The 19,631-nt window shown below is 41.4% G+C and overlaps 1 protein-coding gene across 11 annotated transcripts in view; it reads right to left on the minus strand.

Moving 5' to 3' along the window:
- RIMS2 (regulating synaptic membrane exocytosis 2) overlaps positions 1-19,631 on the minus strand; it is a 363,820-nt gene that overhangs the window by 47,455 nt on the left and 296,734 nt on the right. For 9 of the 11 annotated variants that reach the window (XM_035125850.2, XM_035125835.2, XM_035125834.2 and 6 more), the window contains one exon: positions 7,152-7,324. In XM_035125850.2, coding sequence (XP_034981741.1) covers positions 7,152-7,324 — 173 coding nt within the window. Of the gene's footprint in view, positions 1-4,743; positions 5,005-7,151; positions 7,325-19,631 lie in introns of all 11 variants that reach the window. The other 2 variants (XM_060277670.1, XM_060277671.1) reach the window with 1 other exon arrangement.

A 19,631-nucleotide genomic window follows, 5' to 3' on the forward strand; every position in this document is an offset into this window, starting at 1 on the left:
TTTGCTACTTCTTCCCACTTTTTGAAACCTGTGGGAGGAAAAGCAGCTCAGGAGGAATGATCTGGAGCAGAGAAGCAGCAGGATAGGAAACGGTTGAAGCATTTTATAACCCCTGCTGGGACAAGAGGTAGTTTAATATCCCTTCTGACTCACTTCTTGCTAGAAGGTATTTGTTATAGAGCAGGGGTAGGGAAGCTGCAGTTTCCCAGATGTTGCTGAATTACAACTCATATCATCCCTGATCACTGGTGATGCTGACTGGGGTTGATGGAGTCCAACAACCTTTGGAAGGCCACATATTCCTTATTCAGTATTATAGAGAAGGTACAGAAGAGTTATCTCAGGTTTTTCTTCCATATATGTTATATTGGACTGGTGCTCTTCTTCCTAGGCTCAAACCTCCTCTGCTCCTGGTCTCAGACCTACAGTGGCTATGCTCACAACACCTTCTCTCTACTTTTTTGAAACTCTCCTATTTCTTTTCTCCCCTCTCATGCAGCATCCACTGTCTCTAAGGCTCCAGTTTATCAGCAGTTTCTGAATCCAATGCTACAACTTCCTCTTCTGGCTATGACAGTCAGCTGTCATGTTCAGATGAGTGATAGCAGCTGTGACTAAACAACCTAGCTTTGTCTTTGGTGCAGCAGGGGGATAGGAGCAGTGGCAGGTAGTGGCACAACACACAGGTTCTCTCTTCTGCCACTTCTGCGTTTCAATTTCACCCTTTCAAAAATGGCATTAGATCTCTATTATATCTGTTTAATGTATAGTTATCCCCTAACTTTAGGGAGTTTTTAATAGAAACTTTGTGAAGAATTGGACCTATAAAATATTTTATGTATGTAAATTATGTTCATAAGGTGCTTGTGAGGCAGACTGTATTGAACAGGTCTGGTTCACATGTCATGGCAAGCCAAACCATACCTTGCCAGGACCCAGGGCCGTCTTAAGCATATCTGGCGCCCTGGCACCGTGGTGCGAAGATCCCTCCAGCGCCCCCCGCCCCATTTCCCAGCGCAGCTGTCTGGCGGGCACAGCACCCTGGCGCCCTGCGCCACCCAGCCTTGCCTTAGAGCTGGCCCTGCCAGGACCACACAAACATTTGAGAGGAAGCTGTAGGCATTTTGCTCCTCTCCAGTCTTTGTACCCCTATGTCTTTACACTAAGCTAAGCCATGCCAAGGTTTGGCTAAGCTTGTCATTGCCAGAATCCAGGTTCCTCACTAACCTGAGCCCAGGCTTCGAAGACACACTAAAACCTTGCTTAGCTCAGTGTTATGTACCGGTACTAAGCTTGGATCCTAGGCAAGTAGGATCCTAGAATGCAACAACTGATTGGCTTGCAGGAAAAGACCAATCAGGCTCCAGGAGGGAAGCAGAATCAGCCAATCAGACAGGACCCATTGTGTAAATAATGTACAGTGGTACCTCGGTTTATGAACACAATTGGTTCCGGAAGTCTGTTCATAAACCGAAGCGAACTTTCCCATTGAAAGTAATGGGAAGTGGATTAATCCGTTCCAGACAATGAAAAACACCCCCTAAAGCAGCAAATTAACACAAATTTTACTGTCTACCAAGACCATTGATACATAAAATGAAGGCAATAATCAATGTATTGTACTATAAAATAATTAAGACAGTATTGTAGATGGAAAAAAATTAAAATTTATTTTTTTTCTTATCTGGACTGATGGTAGTCATTGTTTGGATGGGGGCTCAGGGTCCTCTTCGCTTCTGTGGCAGCGGCGGTAGTTCGGCGACGGGGCAGCTGGGCTAGGGCCTCCTCCTTACCCCTCCGCACCCCGCTTTTGCCCCTGGGACCCTCCGGCCCCGGATCTCCGGGTGGCCAGGCTATCCCGGCGCGGTGGCACAGCAGCAGCGGGTGCGGTGGTCAACGGGTCTGAGGCTCCTTTCTTGGAGGGACTCCTCTCCCTCTTCGGATTGAGCGTGGCGGCGGCGGCAGAAAGGTTGGGTCCGAGGCCTCGGCGCTCCGCGAGGCGGGAGCGCCGAGGCCTCGGACCCGACCTTTCTGCCGCCGCCACGCTCAATCCGGAGAGGAGTTCATCCGAGAAAGGAGTCTCAGACCCATCGACCACCCCCGCCAGCTGCTGCTGCACCGCCGCGCCGGGATCGGCCGGGGGTGGTCCTAGGGGCAAAAGCCAGGTAAGGAGGGGTAAGGAGGAGGCCCTGGCCTAGCTGCTCCGCGAAGGCATCGGAGCGCTTTTGCGGATGCTCCGATGCCTCAGCGGAGGCCTCAGTAGGCCTTGGAAACCTCGGGTTACTTACTTCCGGGTTATGATTGTTCGTAAACCGAAAGTTCGTAACCCGAGGTGTTCGTAACCCGAGGTTCAACTGTATATAAAAGCCTGAGGTTTGGGGGGCATTTCATTCACTGTTTTACAAGCTGCAATAAAGAGCATGAAGTCACTACAGGACTCCGAGTATATTTCACCCAGCATGGCGTGGGAGTAAAAAAAATATTCTGAATCAAGGAAAATGTCAGTTATAAAATGCATGTGACGGCAAAGTAGAAGAACAGAGATAAGAATAAAGAGATGACAGTGGGATGTAAAGATGTCCAATTTAATGGAATAATTATGACTTAGAAACAAAAAATAATCAGCGTAGGAAGCAGAATTCCTAAAGCATAAATGCTACGAATTACCTGGCTGCCACAACTTGACTCATTTAAGTGTTCATTGAAGAAACAGTACAACAAACACTTTAAATAGGTGAAAAGACTTCTCTAACCCAAAGGCTGATTTTCATTTTAGCTTAAGATAAAATCTAACTTAAAAAAATCACCAACTTGTGTTGTTCTTATAATGCTTCCCTGTCCATGGCTGCAGTCTCTTCACTAGTCTCAGTGGCAGGGGGAAATCAGGGCTTGGGGCTTTTCAATTTCAGAAAGGCCTTGTACATTTCCCCATAATTTGAGCTCTGGATCAAACCCTAGCTTTCACTCCCTGTTTTCAGAGCAAGTGCAACCGTGCTTTAACAGTTCAGGCAAAATGACACACTGATATGCCTCAAACCAAGAAGGTGGGGGGTGGATACTGCCACATGCTAAGGGTGGGAAAGAAGGGCCTCTTCAAAGCTTCCACTCAAATTTCAAAGCTCTTGAGGAGGACTCTCCAAGGGAGTCTTTTTGCTGGCTGGTGAGGAAAGCACTTCCCATCCATTCTGGCCCTGGCTATTCCTAGAAGCCCACTTCACCAATCCTTAAGCCCTGACCCTTACTCCTCACTTCCCTTCCCTTGTAAAAGCAGATGACTGCAGTGATGCAGACAGCTGAGAGGGAACGAGTGTCCCCTCCTGCTTTCCCTCTCCAGTGCCCAGGTGCAGTCATTAGCAGCACACTAGAGCAGGCATCCCCAAACTTCGGCCCTCCAGATGTTTTGGACTACAATTCCCATCATCCCGACCACTGGTCCTGTTAGCTAGGGATCATGGGAGTTGTAGGCCAAAACATCTGGAGGGCCGCAGTTTGGGGATGCCTGCACTAGAGCAATGGAACCCATTGGCCCATGGGTGATGTAGTTTTACTGAAGGTTGTTCTATCTGCAATAATGGGGGAACAACACCCCCCATTGGTCTCCCATTGTGTGCTGGTAATTAGTGCACTAGAGCATCAGAGGGAGAGAGTGGGACACCCTCCTTTTCGTTGCTGCCATGCCTATCTGCTTTTACAAGAAGAAGGAAAGGAGTTTGTTTTGGAAGTGGGAAATGGTTTACATGGAGCTTCTGGGAACAAGGGAGCATAGTGGGGATAGGTGAGGAGGGGGAGAGAACTCCCCTACAGTTTCTACTTTAAACTCACACCATCAGAAACTATATTGTAAAAATGCAGCACTGTCCACTTGCACACCAAGAAACCACCAATGTAATTTAAAAATGAATGATTTTAGCCTTCTACAGTGTACTCAGAGTATACATACACTTCTCATTGGGTGATAGTTCTATAAAAATCAATGGGATGTATTATACACAGCAGAGTGACATAGAAGTAACTTACAGGAATGAAAAGGCACTTTAAGATACACACTTATATATTGCAAATACAATTCCTATACAGATAAGCAAGATCAATAGGCAAAGCACATATTCATTTGCAGTGATGTCACCGGAAAAGAATTATCTAAAGTAGTTAATGTTTGGAACATGAAAAACTTCTGTACCATTCCTGTCCTCAGTACTAATAATAGTACTCAGCATTTTCTATAGCACATTACCCAAACTAGTTCAAGACTCTGCATGCACCATTCAGTAGTGAATTCTTAAAACAATCAAGTATTATTGCCCCTACTAATGAAATACCACCCATTATGGAGGGCATTAAAAAGCCCCTGGAAGAGGAACACATTGCACTCATTCATGGTGTTGCTGTGTGTGAAGATCAAACCACCCATTGTTAGGGTGAATATATACTGTATTCTGCTGACAGCAGAGTTTAAGAAAGCTCTGGAGTTGGCTGAAAATTACTTTCATGAGTGGCTAATTTGAACCAAGGATGACTAGTTCAGAACTGGTAAGCTATACAACAAGCTATACGTGGCTTTAATTCATAAATTTGTTTGCAAAAGCATTCCGCTAAACTCAACTATTAAAACATTATGGCTGAAATTAAAAATAATTGCAGGACAAAGGGAGTATAAGCAACAAGCCTACTGCGAGTGATGGAGGGCAAGCAAGGAATAGGGTCAAGTCACGAGGGAAGCAATGTTACGGGGATCTGTTTTACCTGAGATCATCTTGTGAGTATCGCCTTTGCAAATCCTCTTTATTTTTTGTTTCTGTCCCTTCCTCAGTTTGCTCATCTTGGGTCCCTTCATTCTCTTCTGCTTCTTTGTTCTCCTCCTTATCACAGTTCTCTGTCACCTCTTCCCCTTCCCCTTTTTCATCAACTTGTTCCTCCTCCTCCTTTTTCTCAAGATCCTGATTCTCCTCCTCTTCCTCAGGGAATATCTCCCCCTCCCCTCCCTCTTTTCTTTCCTCACTTGATCTTCCAAAGTTAACGAAAATTGAGGAAGCATGCAAATAAACAAAAAAGAAGACAGAAGCTTGTTAGGACGAGTGGACAGAAGCGAAACATGCATTCTCTAAAGGGCAAAAGAAAATGAATTGACAAATCATACAACAAATGGAATTATGCCACGATGACAAAAAAAGCATGCTGGTTAATTACTTGGCATAGTCTAGGTAATGATAAAGGTATAGTCACTTTTTCTAGGAGTAACTAAAGGGCAGGTATATTGTGCAATTAGCTAAACGAAAATAAATAATACTCAAAATTAGTTCTTTTAAAACTAATATAGGTAGTTTCCTAGCAGTTAACTGTGTGTGTGCATGTGTGTATGTATTGCACATATATGTGCACATATACACATGGAAATTGAGCTTGCAGTCTGCAAGCATACATGCACCCATTCCTGCTTGTCATTCTGAAAGTCGATGTAAGTATGAGAAGTGGAAATGAAATTTTCACAACCCAGCATCCATTCCGTGCCAGATTCTGCTAAGAGGCAGTCACTTCTTTCTAGTCCACTGCCCCTGGGGTTGCTTGAAGGTTACTGATGGAGCGCTGAGTCAGCTTTCCTGGCTGCTACTGCTAATCTTTCCTTCTCACGAGGGACTGCTTGTTTGTCAGCAGCACACAAGCAACTTATCCTTTGGACTGTCTAGCTCAGGCTTCCTCAAACTCAGCCCTCCAGATGTTTTTGGCCTACAACTCCCATGATCCCTAGCTAGCAGCACCAGTGGTCAGGGATGATGGGAATTGTAGTCTCAAAACATCTGGAGGGCCAGGTTTGAGGAAGCCTGCTTTGGACTGTCTAGCTATTATAACAATGGGCAACTTTACATGTTATTACAAGTCACAGTTTCAAGCCTTGTTCTTGGCTTCCTCTCATGGCTTGTTGAAAAGAGATACAAACCACAAAAACTTGTTTGCAAATATCACTAAGCCAGCACACTAGTTAATTTCCTCCCTGGTCAGCAAAGTAGAAGCAGCACAGATACAGTTCAAATTTTTGATTACTAGCTAATGGGAAACTGCCTTGGCAATTTGGATAACTGTATGAATTGATCATACAGTCAGTCATTATCATCAGTTAATCCTTTGCAGAATGGTTTAATATGTGTTATATATACAGGAGTATATATAACACACATTTAAGGGTAGGGGAGAATCGTATAAATGGGTGTGATTTATCAAAAGATGCAGAGATTTGAAGGGTTATGAAATGCTAGGGCTACTCTAGTCATGAAAGGGAGGGTTAAAAATGGCCTCTGTCTTGGCTGTTCTGTCAATCCTGGAAAAAAAATCATTTGAGTGGGTGGGGGAAACCCCTAATCGCAACTTACTCCTTTTTTAAATACATTTTTAAAGCACACAAGCCTTTTATGGCAATCCCAATGGTCTCTTTATTTGTGGAGTTGGCCACCCATGGGCCAATGTCTAAACTACAGACCTATGGTTCATAGCTCCTTAGTTGGTTTGGAGCAATGTGAACACTTGTGATCAGCTGCACATGTTTGTGTAATCTTCCTTTTTTGACAGAGGAGGCTATATATTACATTACGCTGTAGGGATGCCATGAACATGTAAACATTTCATGTTTTCCTCACCACACCCATAGTAAGGTCATGTATGTACTAGATCTAGGTTATATCTATAGCTCCATGATGTAGACTTATCGAATGCAGCAACTAAGATGTATAAATGAATTTCTAATATCTGTAAAGTACAATAACTGACTTTAAATACTGGCTTGAATTTTCAATAATAAGTTCATTTTCAATCCAGGAAAACACTCTACTGTCGCAGAAAACTAGCATAAGTTTTTGAAAAATCTTTTGGGAAATGTGTTACTTGAACCAAGTGGAATTGGTACAAAGTTGATCTGCAGTTCAAAAAACAACCTTTCCAAACTTTTCATGTTGGTGACACACTTTTGGACATGCATCATTTCCCGACACAGCAATTCAGTCTTACTAGCAAATTGGAGGTTAAACAAACCCCCTTCCAGCCCCAGGAGGAGCGAAGATCCCTCCGGCGACACACCCACACACTGCAGTCAACACTCTAATGTGTCACGACACACAGTTTGGAAAGCTCTGTTGGAAGTGGTCAACTTTACAGTTTCTTACCTAATTTTCTTGTTCCCTCTTGGTCTTTCTGACTGTACAGACATATAGCTAGTGCTGCTGAAGCGGGAAGCGCTACTGGTCCTCGATACAGCCGACACGTCACTTACATCGCTGTCTGAAGACTTGTTAGAAACATTGTCAGAGCCTCGTTGAGGGTCCCGCCCTGGTCGATACTGTAAAAATGAGTATACAAATTTAGTCTATGTAGCCACAGTCAAACAACTGTTTACAACTTCTCTGTACCAGTACTGTTGCTGCCAGTTTCACAAAGCTCTTGCAGAATAGGGAGGTTTCTATTTATTCAGCAATTACCGCAATTGCAGAACCTCACACAGAAATTTATTGCATTTTGTTTACTTTAAACATTCCAGGAGTGCTTTTCAAAGCACTCAGAATGGCTTCAATAAAATAAAAAATGCAATTCAAACAAAACAATTTGAATGATATAATAACAGCTAAATGATCCATAGAGCTACTACTACTTATTTTTTACCAGAGACAGTTTTAGTCCTTGTGCAGAAACCCTGCAAAACCTGAAATGTGTGGGATACGCACTACAATGAAAAAACAGTTCCAATGCATTTATACATTTAACCCCCTAAATGCAAACCAATGTCAGTACATGATAAAGGGCGTATGGTGTTTTTAGGTAATTATATAGCGTTTCATCAACACTTCCATTTTATAAAAAGAAATGTAGCTGTGGCAATTCTTTTTATTTTTTACATTTTTAAAACTTGTGCACCACAGCATCTGTGTAGCACAGCTTCAAGTTTTATACACTGCTTCTATGTCCATGCTAAATGTATAATCGGCACTCAGTAATTCAGTGTCTTAGGTCACACAACTTCAATAATCTTAGGAAGTGCCATATTCTCAAAAGAGTATACAGGCAGCTGGAAAAATATTTTGCCCACAAACTGACCTCCTTACAGGGTCCATAAAAAAACACTGCCAACTTCTTTTTACAGTGAGGTATAATAATCAAGGACCACATGTGTCAGTGGCGGACTTTGGACTTTCAAATTTCAGCGGCACCCTGTGTGATGCCAAAATTTGATGCTCTTGTGTAAAGTGTGTATGCAGAATAGAGGAGGAACATAGTAGCAGGCTTCTACCCATTCATTGAGACTTCTGTATCAAATGTTTAGGGATGCAGTTTGTATACAGAAGGCTCTCTCTGCATGATTTGGAAAGAGCTGTGCATGTGCAAGTTGTGTGCACAAAGGGTCTGCAAAGAAGGATTGCTCCTACTCCCCCATGCATGCTTTCACTCTATCATTTGGTTGCATGAACAGAGCTTATGATGACTCACAGCTTAAATGTCTGAAATGACTTCACTGAATAGCACTGTTTATGAGGAGACATTACATTAAGTTCCAACTGCGGTGTTAGGGCATGCTAAACTCTTGGATGACTACATTCTCAGGTTTGCTGTGAAAACAAAAAATATAAGCTGCTCCAAACCTTAGGAAATGGTTTACATATGCAACAGAATAAGGTGATAGAATCCAGAGGTAGTCGGGTGGGCTGTGCCACTATAGCTGCTCCCCCCCCCCACAGACCCATTATCAAGCCCATTTTAAGTTGTTAACACATAAGCGCATATAAACATATATACACATACATACATACATCTATATCTATATATCCCTAAACAACCTGAGCTCCTCCCAAATCAATCTGCCCAGGTGTTAAAACCAGCGAGCAAGGCTCTGTTAGCAGTGCCCCTGCCCCCTGCATAGCTGCCAAGTTTTCGCTTTTCTCGCGAGAAAGCCTATTCAGCATAAGGGAAAATCCCTGTAAAAAAGGGATAACTTGGCAGCTATGGCCCCCTGTGGTTAGAGGGTAGGCGACATGTGAGAGGGGCTTATTTGCATTGGCCCCGGGTTGTGGAATGATTTCCTCTCAGGGGCATCTTGCACCATCACTGTATACTTTTTTTGACAATTGGTTAAGGCACACCTCTTTGCTAAGAGGCCTTTGCTTGAGTGGATGTGCTCCATTCGGTTAGCTTTGTAGTTTTACTTTATGATTGTAATACAGCATATGCTTGTTTTAATTGTGATATTATGCAACCCACCCTATAACCATTTGGATGGGCCCACAGGTAGAAATAATAAATAATTTTCATGCAAAACAAAACAAAACAAAAACCCATCTAGCACATCAGGGAGAAAGGTTCTAGACCAGGTTCCTTCCTCCTGTGGCACTTTGCATTTTCAAATACAAGGCAGTTGGGGGGGGCATTAAAAACAAGTCTACGGTGTCAACTGGATCACCTCTAGCTGTATGCTTGTTGACACTCTCAAAGAACTCTAATAGTTCATGAGACAGGGCTTGCCCCTGCAGAAGTCGTGCTGGCTCTGCTTCAGTAAGGCTTGTTCTTCTATATGCTTGGTTATATTATCTTTGACAATATTTTTTTACCAGATTTCAGGGGACAGACATTAATCTATACTGGGCTGTAATTTCCCTCCAGATGCACCTTCCAAAACTCCCATCATCCATGCCTACTGACCATGCTTCCTGTGAATATTGGGGACTTGCTCTCCAAAACACCTGGAGGTCAACAGGTTGGGAAGTCCTGTTTTAGACCAAACCCTGGTGAAAAGTACAATACTCTCAGTGATACCATTTTCTCACAGATAGCATTCCTGATACCGTATATGTTCTGAATTTGACATTTAAAAAATTCTTTCGCCTCCTAAATATATATTAGTAATGTTTTTAAGCCAGCAGTTACTACCTGTAATGAAATCTGACCATCAGCCATTATTTCATATTCCAGTTATAAGGCACTTTGTATAAAGATATGCAGTTGTGGTAGCAGCTATTACATATTTAATGACAATTGTACTTGAAGAAGCACTTCCTGCTTTCTATTAAAAGTAGTTTTGTTCTTTATTTTTAGATGGCATTTGAGCTCAAGGTATACTGTTTCATGTCTGCACAATGTTTAAAGCAGAACTTGCTTTCTCTCTCCACCTACATACAACAGATGCCAAAATTGTCGAACCTCTCTACTAATTACCATTCAAGCAAATGGCAATGGCCCAGTTTTATTCTTAGTTCTACAAGATGTTCCATTTGAAGATCCTGGCAAAAGTTCGGCTCCTAATAACATATTGTTATACCAGGTTCAGGAATGAACTGGAGAGTTCTGAGGAGTCTACTCTTTGTGACAAGTTTAAATGCTGCATTTCAATCGTGATTTTTCACAAACAGTAATTGGATATGAAATTATATGATGGCAAATACACAAATTCTGAAAAAAAATGATGTTTGCAGTGGATGAACATAGTTGCAACAGTTGCTAAAGCACCCTAATCCATACATACCACATAATTTTATTTGTATGCTGCCTTTCCACAGTTAAAACCATGCTCAAGGCAGCTTAAGACATGAAAAAAACACATAATTACAAACAGAACAAAAGTAAATAGTAAAAAGTATCAAAAAGTATACAACCAAATTGAAACAATTTCCATATAATATACTGCTGCTGATCTCCTAAGGCTAGATCAGTTAGGCGTTCAGTTGTGTGAGCAGTAATATTTTTTGGTGGTTTCCTAATTCCTTCATCAACACACAGGTCTAGAATTTGTTAATGGTATGCTATAGATGTTCTTATATTTTGCATAGTTTAATGTGATCATGGATGGGCGTGGTAAGTTGCTAGGACGGTCAATGGTATCCTCATTACTCTTTATTAGTGCTCACTTCCCTGCAATGGGAAGTAGTAATATTCAGGACACATTGAACAAACAGAAAGCTGGGAATACATTTCAGTGGTGGGGATGCACCATGTCTAGAGGCAGCATGCAATTTTCCCCTTGGTTTAAATTATTTTTTTCACACAGAACATTAAATTCAGGGTTTGGCGCACCTTTTTCCAGTCAAGATCCACATTTCTTTGGGGTAACCTATTGAGCCCTGCATGCTGGTGGTGAGTGGAGCCACAACCAGTGATGTTCTGGAGTAAATAACAGAGAATAAAAAATGCCCTGTTTCACTTTTTCACATGGCTACCCCCAGAGTAAACTCCCAGTCTTGTGCAGGTCTATTCAGAAGTAAGGCACACCAGGTTTGAATGGGTTGCTCTCCAATAAATATAAATTAAGGTTTCTTTTTTTCCTTTTTTTTTTTAAAAAAAAGTACAACAGGACCAAACAGCTACTGTTCTAAAGGGACAACGAAAGGAATTTATTGCTTGAGTTTCATCAAATATCATAGGTTGACTGTATGATCACACATAGGCTCCAAGATTTGCCTCATATCTGTGCATTATAAAATATTCCATTTACAGCAGCCTCACTACTTTCAAAGCTCAAGGACCTAGAGAACTATAGATATAGATATGTAGGAAAACAGAACTTTAAGGTACTGGAAAGTATAGAAACAACAAAGAGAAAGACCTTCAGATGGAAGCTGAAGCACACTAACAAGCCTAGTACTTCACATAATACCTGTATCTGAAGAAGTGTGCATGCACACGAAAGCTCATACCAAAATAAAAACTTAGTTGGTCTTTAAGGTGCTACTGAAGGAATTTTTTTATTTTACCCAAAAGAAATCAGAGAGACTGCCAAACGAGACTCCAGGGGGAACTACAACAAGTTTCTCCCTCCCTGCCTGTTCTGACAGCAGAGGGTCTCACTTCCAATGGGATGAGTCAAATGAGGGACATATTATTTTTTTCTGTGAAGGAGACACCAGAGATTTTTCGCAACCTGTCCATGCAATATAGGAGCTAAAAGACAAGTGCAGTAATAAATAAACTTGTCATGTTATTTTCATTCTTCATCAGGTTCAGATCCTTCAACAGAGTCAATGAAGTATACAGCCTCACCAGGGTTCCTGAAGGACATATTTGTCCCATGATATCTGCACATTTGTCTCATGATACCTGTCCTCCGTCTGATAGGGGAAAAGCCTAGTTTTATTGACTAGTCTCTCAGCTCTGTTAAAATTTCACCTTTGGTCAGCAATTTCTTTGGCATAGTCTGGAGACATTTTAATTGAGATCTGGGTTTGACACCAGGTATACTGCCCTCTTCTTAATCCCAGAGCAGTTCAGAAGCATACAAAAAACAACAACAGTTATGATGCCATGGATAGGTCCCCCTCAGCTGTCAAATTGCATAGGTCCCATCTGATTTTAGGCTACATAGCCATCAGAAAGGTCATGAACTTTCTTAAGCAGGTTGGTTTATTTTTTATAAAGCTCTCCAGTGCCTCTCTATATGCGGCTGTGTTTTGTTTTTTAAAAAAATAAAATTATATCCAGTGTCAATAACTAAGTACAACAATGGTGAAAAATCTTGAAGGACACTAAGTTATGTGTAAAGAAGATCATTGCATTAATACCCTTAAGAATAACATAGATCCTTCAAAACATTTTTTTGATGTTAAGGAAAGATTCCATTTTTGTAATCTACTCTTCTTTATATAAAATTAAATCTTGCCTTTCATTACATTTTCCCTTGGGCATATCAGCAATTCCTATGAAAATTTCAAGAACAGCTGGAGCAACTCAGGGACCATCTGGACAGTTTTTATTCCCCATAATGCAAGGGCTTCTAGGTAATTTGTGCCACAATTGTTCACAGCAAAAATGTGGGCTCATTTCTTTCTGGTATAAGACACGGAGGGATATTTTAATTATGAACAACTTAATAGACTTGATGAGGGTAGTGAAAGAGAAATAGGTAAAGTAGACTTTATGGAGGGTGAAATGCTACATGCAATCTGTTAATTGTTGAAAATATTGTTTGATAGGTTGCACTAAACTAATTAAGTACGGTAGCTCAAGAGCATCACAGTACAAGTCAGCCCTTGAGACGGCTGTGGAAAGCTGCCTACACACACTTTGTATATGAGACTTAATCCAGCATTTAGCACTAAAGGTTAGATAGAATTGCATGTCAGTGAGAGGCAAATATCATAAAGGGAGTGGCTAGGGTCTTACAGAAATGGCATACAGCTCAGTAGTGCTGAACTGCCAACCAATGGGCTGAGTCTGGATCCCAGACAACCTATTGAAATTGTTAGTGGTAGTAGAAGTGATGAAGGGGGGGGGGGAGAGACCCCAACTGTATACAGCACACCAAGGGAAGCCTGATGGTGGCTGCAGTATCTGAAGGGCTTGGGGTATCTTGGGGTAAAAAAAAAAATTGGAGGGAGGCTGAAGCCACTCTGCCTTCCACCCTGATTTGTGATGAGATTTCTTTCTGAGCTGTTTGGTGATCATCACCAGTGGCTGAACATTACTGCAAGCAGAGAACCTGGAAGTAGCAGTTGCCCAAATGATCTACAATAAGGGTTTGGTTCCCTGCACCCATGACTAGCAATAGCTGCAGGAGCCCAGCAATGGGGACCTGAGAGCAATATGCTTCAGAACATGTTGAAATTGCTTTTTTGTTAAGTAGAACAAAACTGGTTTGAAAGAACTCATGGACAGAATTGCCCTCTCCCCCTTCAGATCAGTCATCTGATGTGAGAAGAGAGTGGATTTCACCTCCATCAGGGTGCAGAGCTGGGTAGAGTACCCTGATGTGGAGAAAAAATTGCTCCCTTCCTAATCAGATCAATCACCTGATCATGATCATCACATCAATCGTCTGATGAGCAAGGTAAAGGTAAAGGTACCCCTGACCGTTAGGTCCAGTCGTGGACAACTCTGGGGTTGCAGCACTCATCTTGCTCTATAGGCCGAGGGAGCTGGCGTTTGTCCACAGACAGCTTCCGGGTCATGTGGCCAGCATGACTAAGCCGCTTCTGGTGAACCAGAGCAGTGCACGGAAACGCCGTTTACCTTCACGCCGTTTACCTTCACGCCTGTTTATCTACTTGCACTTTGACATGCTTTCAAACTGCTAGGTGGGCAGGAGATTGGACCAAACAACGGGAGCTCACCCCGTCGTGGGGATTCGAACCGCTGACCTTCTGATCAGCAAGCCCTAGGCTCTGTGGTTTAGACCACAGCGCCACCTGCGTCCCCTGATGAGCAAGGAGGGGGCCACAAATCCTGTCCTCTGCACAGATAATCTGAGAAGTGATGTGAGTGTGGCCTGTGTAGGTGTTCTGCATATATTTAAGCATGGTGTGCATATGCTTCCACTGCTGGCATGAGGGTCCCAGAGGATGAATGTGGCACCTAAGCTGGAAAAAGTTAGCTATTTCTGCTGTGTTTTTATTTATTTAACAGAAAGTATATACAGCTTAATTGTAATTAAACCTCTAAGTGGTTTATAAAACTGTAGTTAGACAGCCAGCTGGAGTCAAGGAAGAGGCCCAAACTCACAAAACACAAGAGGAAAGGAATGGGGGGTGGGGAAGGAAGGAGAGCCATTTTGAGCTCTACATTTGTTGTTGGTAAAGCAGGATACAAATATTAACTCAACTTAATGGTAAGGTATTGAAAACTTACTTTTCCGATTTATAAAAGATTTACAATGTCTGTTTACAATCATAATTACAACTTTAGCATAGTTCCCCCCCAAAAAATTTTTCAAGGCAGATGTGCCCCAAGAAAGCACATCAGAAAAACAACAACATGGAAAAAACTAAACAAACACCACTTTTTAAACAAACAAACAAACAAACAAACAAACAAACAAACAAACAAACATAAAGTGCCCTGTGAAAGAAAATAACGGTACCAGCCCAGATCTAACATGGATGGGAATGTGCATCAAGATACACTTCACTCCAAAAGCAACACAGTACAAATTGGCAACAGATTTGATTTGCACATCTGATTTACATAAGTGATTATTCATCCAGCAAATGCTATGCATGCAGAAGTCTACTTCTTCATGCATAACTCCTGAGGACTGGGGCAAACAGCTATATACTTCCCCCTAGGCCAGCTAGATTGATCCTTCCCTCACCACAGTGACCACATATAATCAACAGTCTTATGTGAGAAAGCTAGGACAGTGAAGCAAGTACAGACACCATCCACATACCTGTTCCTGAATTACTTGAGAATCAGTCCTTCTACTGCCTTCCTTCCCCTGTATTCAGGGAAATCAACAATTCTCCCTTTATGTAAAGGTTTTTGTGCGGTGAGTTCAATGATTTAAAAATTCTCCTCCCTCGCTATTTCCTTCTCTTTTTCTTGCCTTGTTGATGATATGACCTACATATACTGTGAGCCCTCTAAGGGACATGAACCAATGCATACAAGCTAAGTGTTGTTAGTTGCCTTGAGGCCTCAGGGTAATAGGACAGGAAGTAAATGAAGAATGAAGGAATAAATGTAATTTATTTGATTATATTATTCTAACAATTACATCTCTAAATAGAACATAATGCAATAAAAAGCTTTCAGTCCTGAGCTTCCAAGCTACTGAAGGCTACAATCCAAACCTTCCTTATGTCAGACTATGGTGGGCTTAGATTTGAGTGGAGGGAAATGAAAATCAATAAAGGGGGGGGGGTCTGGGGAAGCCCAAGAGACAATGTTTAGGAAATTAGATAAGGTTTAAATTTTTGATGTTGTGTGTTTTGTTTTTATTTTTATTATATTTTTTATGCTGTGGTTTTTTTATTCTTATTATTATTATTTTCTGTCATTATTTTTATCTTATTTTCTTTATTATAGTTTTTGGATGCTAAAGTTGGACAACAGCTGGGTGGATACTCGCCTGTTCCTATCCTTGCCATCCTGGGACCTCTTGGTGGCAGGGGGAGGCTCTGGGGGGAAGGAGGGAGGGGGGGTAGAGACCCAACTATAAAATGAACCACATTCGATTGCCTACCTTTCGGGGGATTCTCTTGTGGGAGGAGAGGGCTCTTGGAGGGGGGGTAGGAGAATGTGAAAAATATGTTATGTATGTGTATGGTTTTTGTTATTATGTAAATTCTTACTATGTAAAATCAATAAAAATTAATTAAAAAAAAAATAGATTTGAGTGGAGGGATTCCCCCACCTGCATCAGCTGGCTCACCAGGTAACTAGCACTGAAGGGACACTCGCATCACTACACCGGTGCAGACCATCCTTATTTGCTCACCAAGCATTGAAATTCCCATTGGCAGAGTCCAGAAGAAGGTCCTGAAATCGCCCATTCTAAGGAAGGGCTGAGCTGGCATGGGGTCTGCTGGCTCACAAGCCACTCTTACAGCTGATGTCAGCTGTCCATGAAGGGCCGGATCCAGGGTCGAGTGCTGATCCAGCCCAATCTGTCTGCCCCACACTTCAACTGTCCACTACCAGCAAAGCAGTTGCAGTGCACTTTTTTGGAAGTTGGAGTTTGGTTCATTTTTTCCAAAGGACTGGAACCAATAGGACAGACATTAGGATCTTTGGCAGTGTCTTTAGAAAGCTAAGATAACAAGAGGGTTTTTGCTGCACATCACAAAGAACAGTTATTTTCCCTAATCCCTATTGGTACCCAATATGAGAGGAGATCTAAAGCAAATAACAGTGTTAGAATAGCTGGTGCTAAAAGAGCTGAGAGCTATTAGAGGTGGCAACCAAGCAACAATGGTGAGGTGTCAATATTGCACCGCTACAAGTGACATGGTCAATGAAAAGATCAATGGTGTAAGAATCTTTGTGAAGAGAAATAATGAATGAGCTGGACATTGAATGTCAAAATCTCATCATGTGAAGACCCCATCTGAACAATTTCTCTCTCACCTTAAAAAAGAAAAAGAAAAAGTGGAAAAGGAATTACTCAAGTGAGAGCTCTGTATGATTAGGCATTGACTTCTGGATGTATGTTCTTCCCCTCACACAGTTACTGCAACAGACACTTTGCACAGGATATTTTTATTTTATGTACTATGGACTGCATAATTAGGCATCAGCAAAGCCTGCAAACTAACCAGCCTTCACTAGACTTCACTAGACTGTCTGGAGGTTTAATTTCCTTTTGTATATCCTTGCTGGACATGCATATTAGGGCCACTTGTCACCAAAATGTTTCTTTGGGTGAAAAGGTACAATCAGTCTACCTGTTCTATGGAATCTCAATTTGACTTGGCAGGCAGAGACGCTCAGCTCCAGTAGGGTTGATAACCTTCTGGACATATTTCATTTCATGTCATTTCCTATACTGCCCTCCATCCTAGGGTCACAAGGCAGTTTGCAATATGCATTTCTGAAGGCTTTCCCTCAAATAAAGGGAGGGACTATAGTGCCCAGGGATTCAGATTGCAGATTCTCATTGGTTTGGGTAATTTATTATTATTATTAAGCTGCCATGGGGTAAAAATTAGGGGCATGCAACAAAGACATTTGGATTGGACCCTGCTTTGGTGCTTCAGAAAATGGGCCAATTTGACTTAGGTTACTTTAGATCCCTTGGCCTCAGATGTGAAGTAGATGCTTGCTTTGAACTTCAGTGTTTCATGTCTTCCCAGTGATTTAGTTGAGGAAGTGAACAAAAGGCCACAATGATTTTAACTGGGATGAGCTGGATGAATTTGCACACATGTCAAGGAGCGACCCTGCAGTCAAGGTCGGTCCATCCTACTTATCAACCAGCAGTCAGGCTGCTTGATATTGGATGCATACCCACTGCCTTGGCCAAAACCTATTTATACATATAATCAATAAAAGTTGTAGCCTATTTCAACCCGATACCAGTGGTATCGGTACCAATGGTACCAAACTGCGGGAGGCAGTGGAAGACAGGAGTGCCTGGTGTGCTCTGGTCCATGGGGTCACGAAGAGTTGGACACGACTAAATGACTAAACAACAACCAATGTCCTGTGTCTTATTCCTATGGTTAGTCCCTTACCGGGACTGCAGGAATCATGCTCCTGGGCATGCAAACAAAATATACATTACATCAACACATCTTCCCCAAGACACTATGATTTTATTTTCCTCTGATTAGAAACCAGATATGTCTGTCACAAAAGGGCTCTCCCTGCCCTCTTCTGTACTTGGTGTTTTACTTATATGGCAAGCTGGGGCAGAAATGCTTCCATTTTGTTCAGGCAGTTTTTTTAAAAAAGCAAAAACATGTGAAGCTTCAAAGCACTCCTATCACTGCAGAGATCCCGCTTCAGTTTGGGGCATTTCAAAAAGATCCTGCTTTGGCTTGGAAAATCCTGATTTTTTTTCTGAAGCAGGCTGCTTTCGTTCAGGATTTGCCTGAACCATAGGTATACAGTAGTGAGAATTGGGGTTGCAACTCCTCCCTCTCCCATCAGGCTGGAAGGAGAAGTTCAGGTGCCTTTGCTTCTGCTTTTAACTACAGTTTGTTGTTTTGTTCAAATCAACAAACTGCAGCTAAACTATAGTTTTCATGCTTAGTTCAACAAACAAAGGTAGCGTGACATGTAGATTTTTTTAACAAAAGCATGGTTTTCATATTTAATATTTAAATAGTGCTTATGCCAATATGTAGGATTTCTAATTTTCACTGATCGTCTTTGCTGTTTTTCATAATGTTGGTCAACAAAGCCTCTTGATTTGCAGAGAATTTTGTTCCATATCTACCTTGGAGACAAATTCCCTCTGTTTCTCTCTCAAAATGATCAAAATAGCAACAAAGCATCATCTCCACATCTACAGAGTTAGAGTGACTCAAATCTGTCCTCATATATATTCTATCCTAACACTTAAGAAAACCCTGATCTCTCTGTAATAGTTCCATGCAAATACAAGAAAGTTACATTCTGCTACATTACAGAGTTTTACTGCAAACACAAGCATAGGCCTATTCTCGATAGGGATTCAAACCTGAGTCCAGTGCCAAGAACTATAGCTTCACAGTCCCGGGAGGAAACCTGTCATTTATGTGTCTATTCTCCAAATACAAAATTGTCAAAAATTTGTTACTTTTAAAAAGATAAAGAAAAGGACACAATAGACACTGACAGCAAAACGTTGATAGCATTGTCTTTTGTAAACCGTTTGGAGGACTTTAGTTTGTGTGTTATATAAATTCTGTTAAATAAAATAAAGTAACAAAAGCACAAATAGTATTTTTCACATTATACGTAGTTCAGAGAAAACTTGGCAATTGTATATGTTTATTTTTCCAGAAATATGACTCCACTTCTATTAGAATTGTGTTTATTTCTACACTAATCTCTAGTATAATAATGGTTTCATTTCTAGTAGGCTACATTCACTAATTTATTCATCCATTATTTCTGATGGGTATTGTACTTACCTTCCAGTATCTTGCCAAAATTATGTTAGCTGCTGCTAATATACTTATGACAGATTCTCTATCCTCTCAAATTTTCATTAATAGTGCCAACAACATGGTTGCAGCATATCTAAAGGTTAGTCATGGGGCATGCCCACAAAAGCTGTAACTAATATACATTAATCAAGTTGAATTTCCAATATTCATATAGATTTTGATAAAATATTTTAGTCAATCTCTCATTAATGCAGAAAGTATGAGATAAATGTAAATCAGTTTAAGAGTAAATTGATTAGATCACAATAGGAGAAAAATAAATGGGAATTTATTACGTATTTCCTCAACCTGTTTTGCCTT

The sequence above is a fragment of the Zootoca vivipara genome, chromosome 8 (assembly GCF_963506605.1).
Source record: "Zootoca vivipara chromosome 8, rZooViv1.1, whole genome shotgun sequence".
NCBI classification, from domain to species: Eukaryota; Metazoa; Chordata; class Lepidosauria; order Squamata; family Lacertidae; genus Zootoca; species Zootoca vivipara.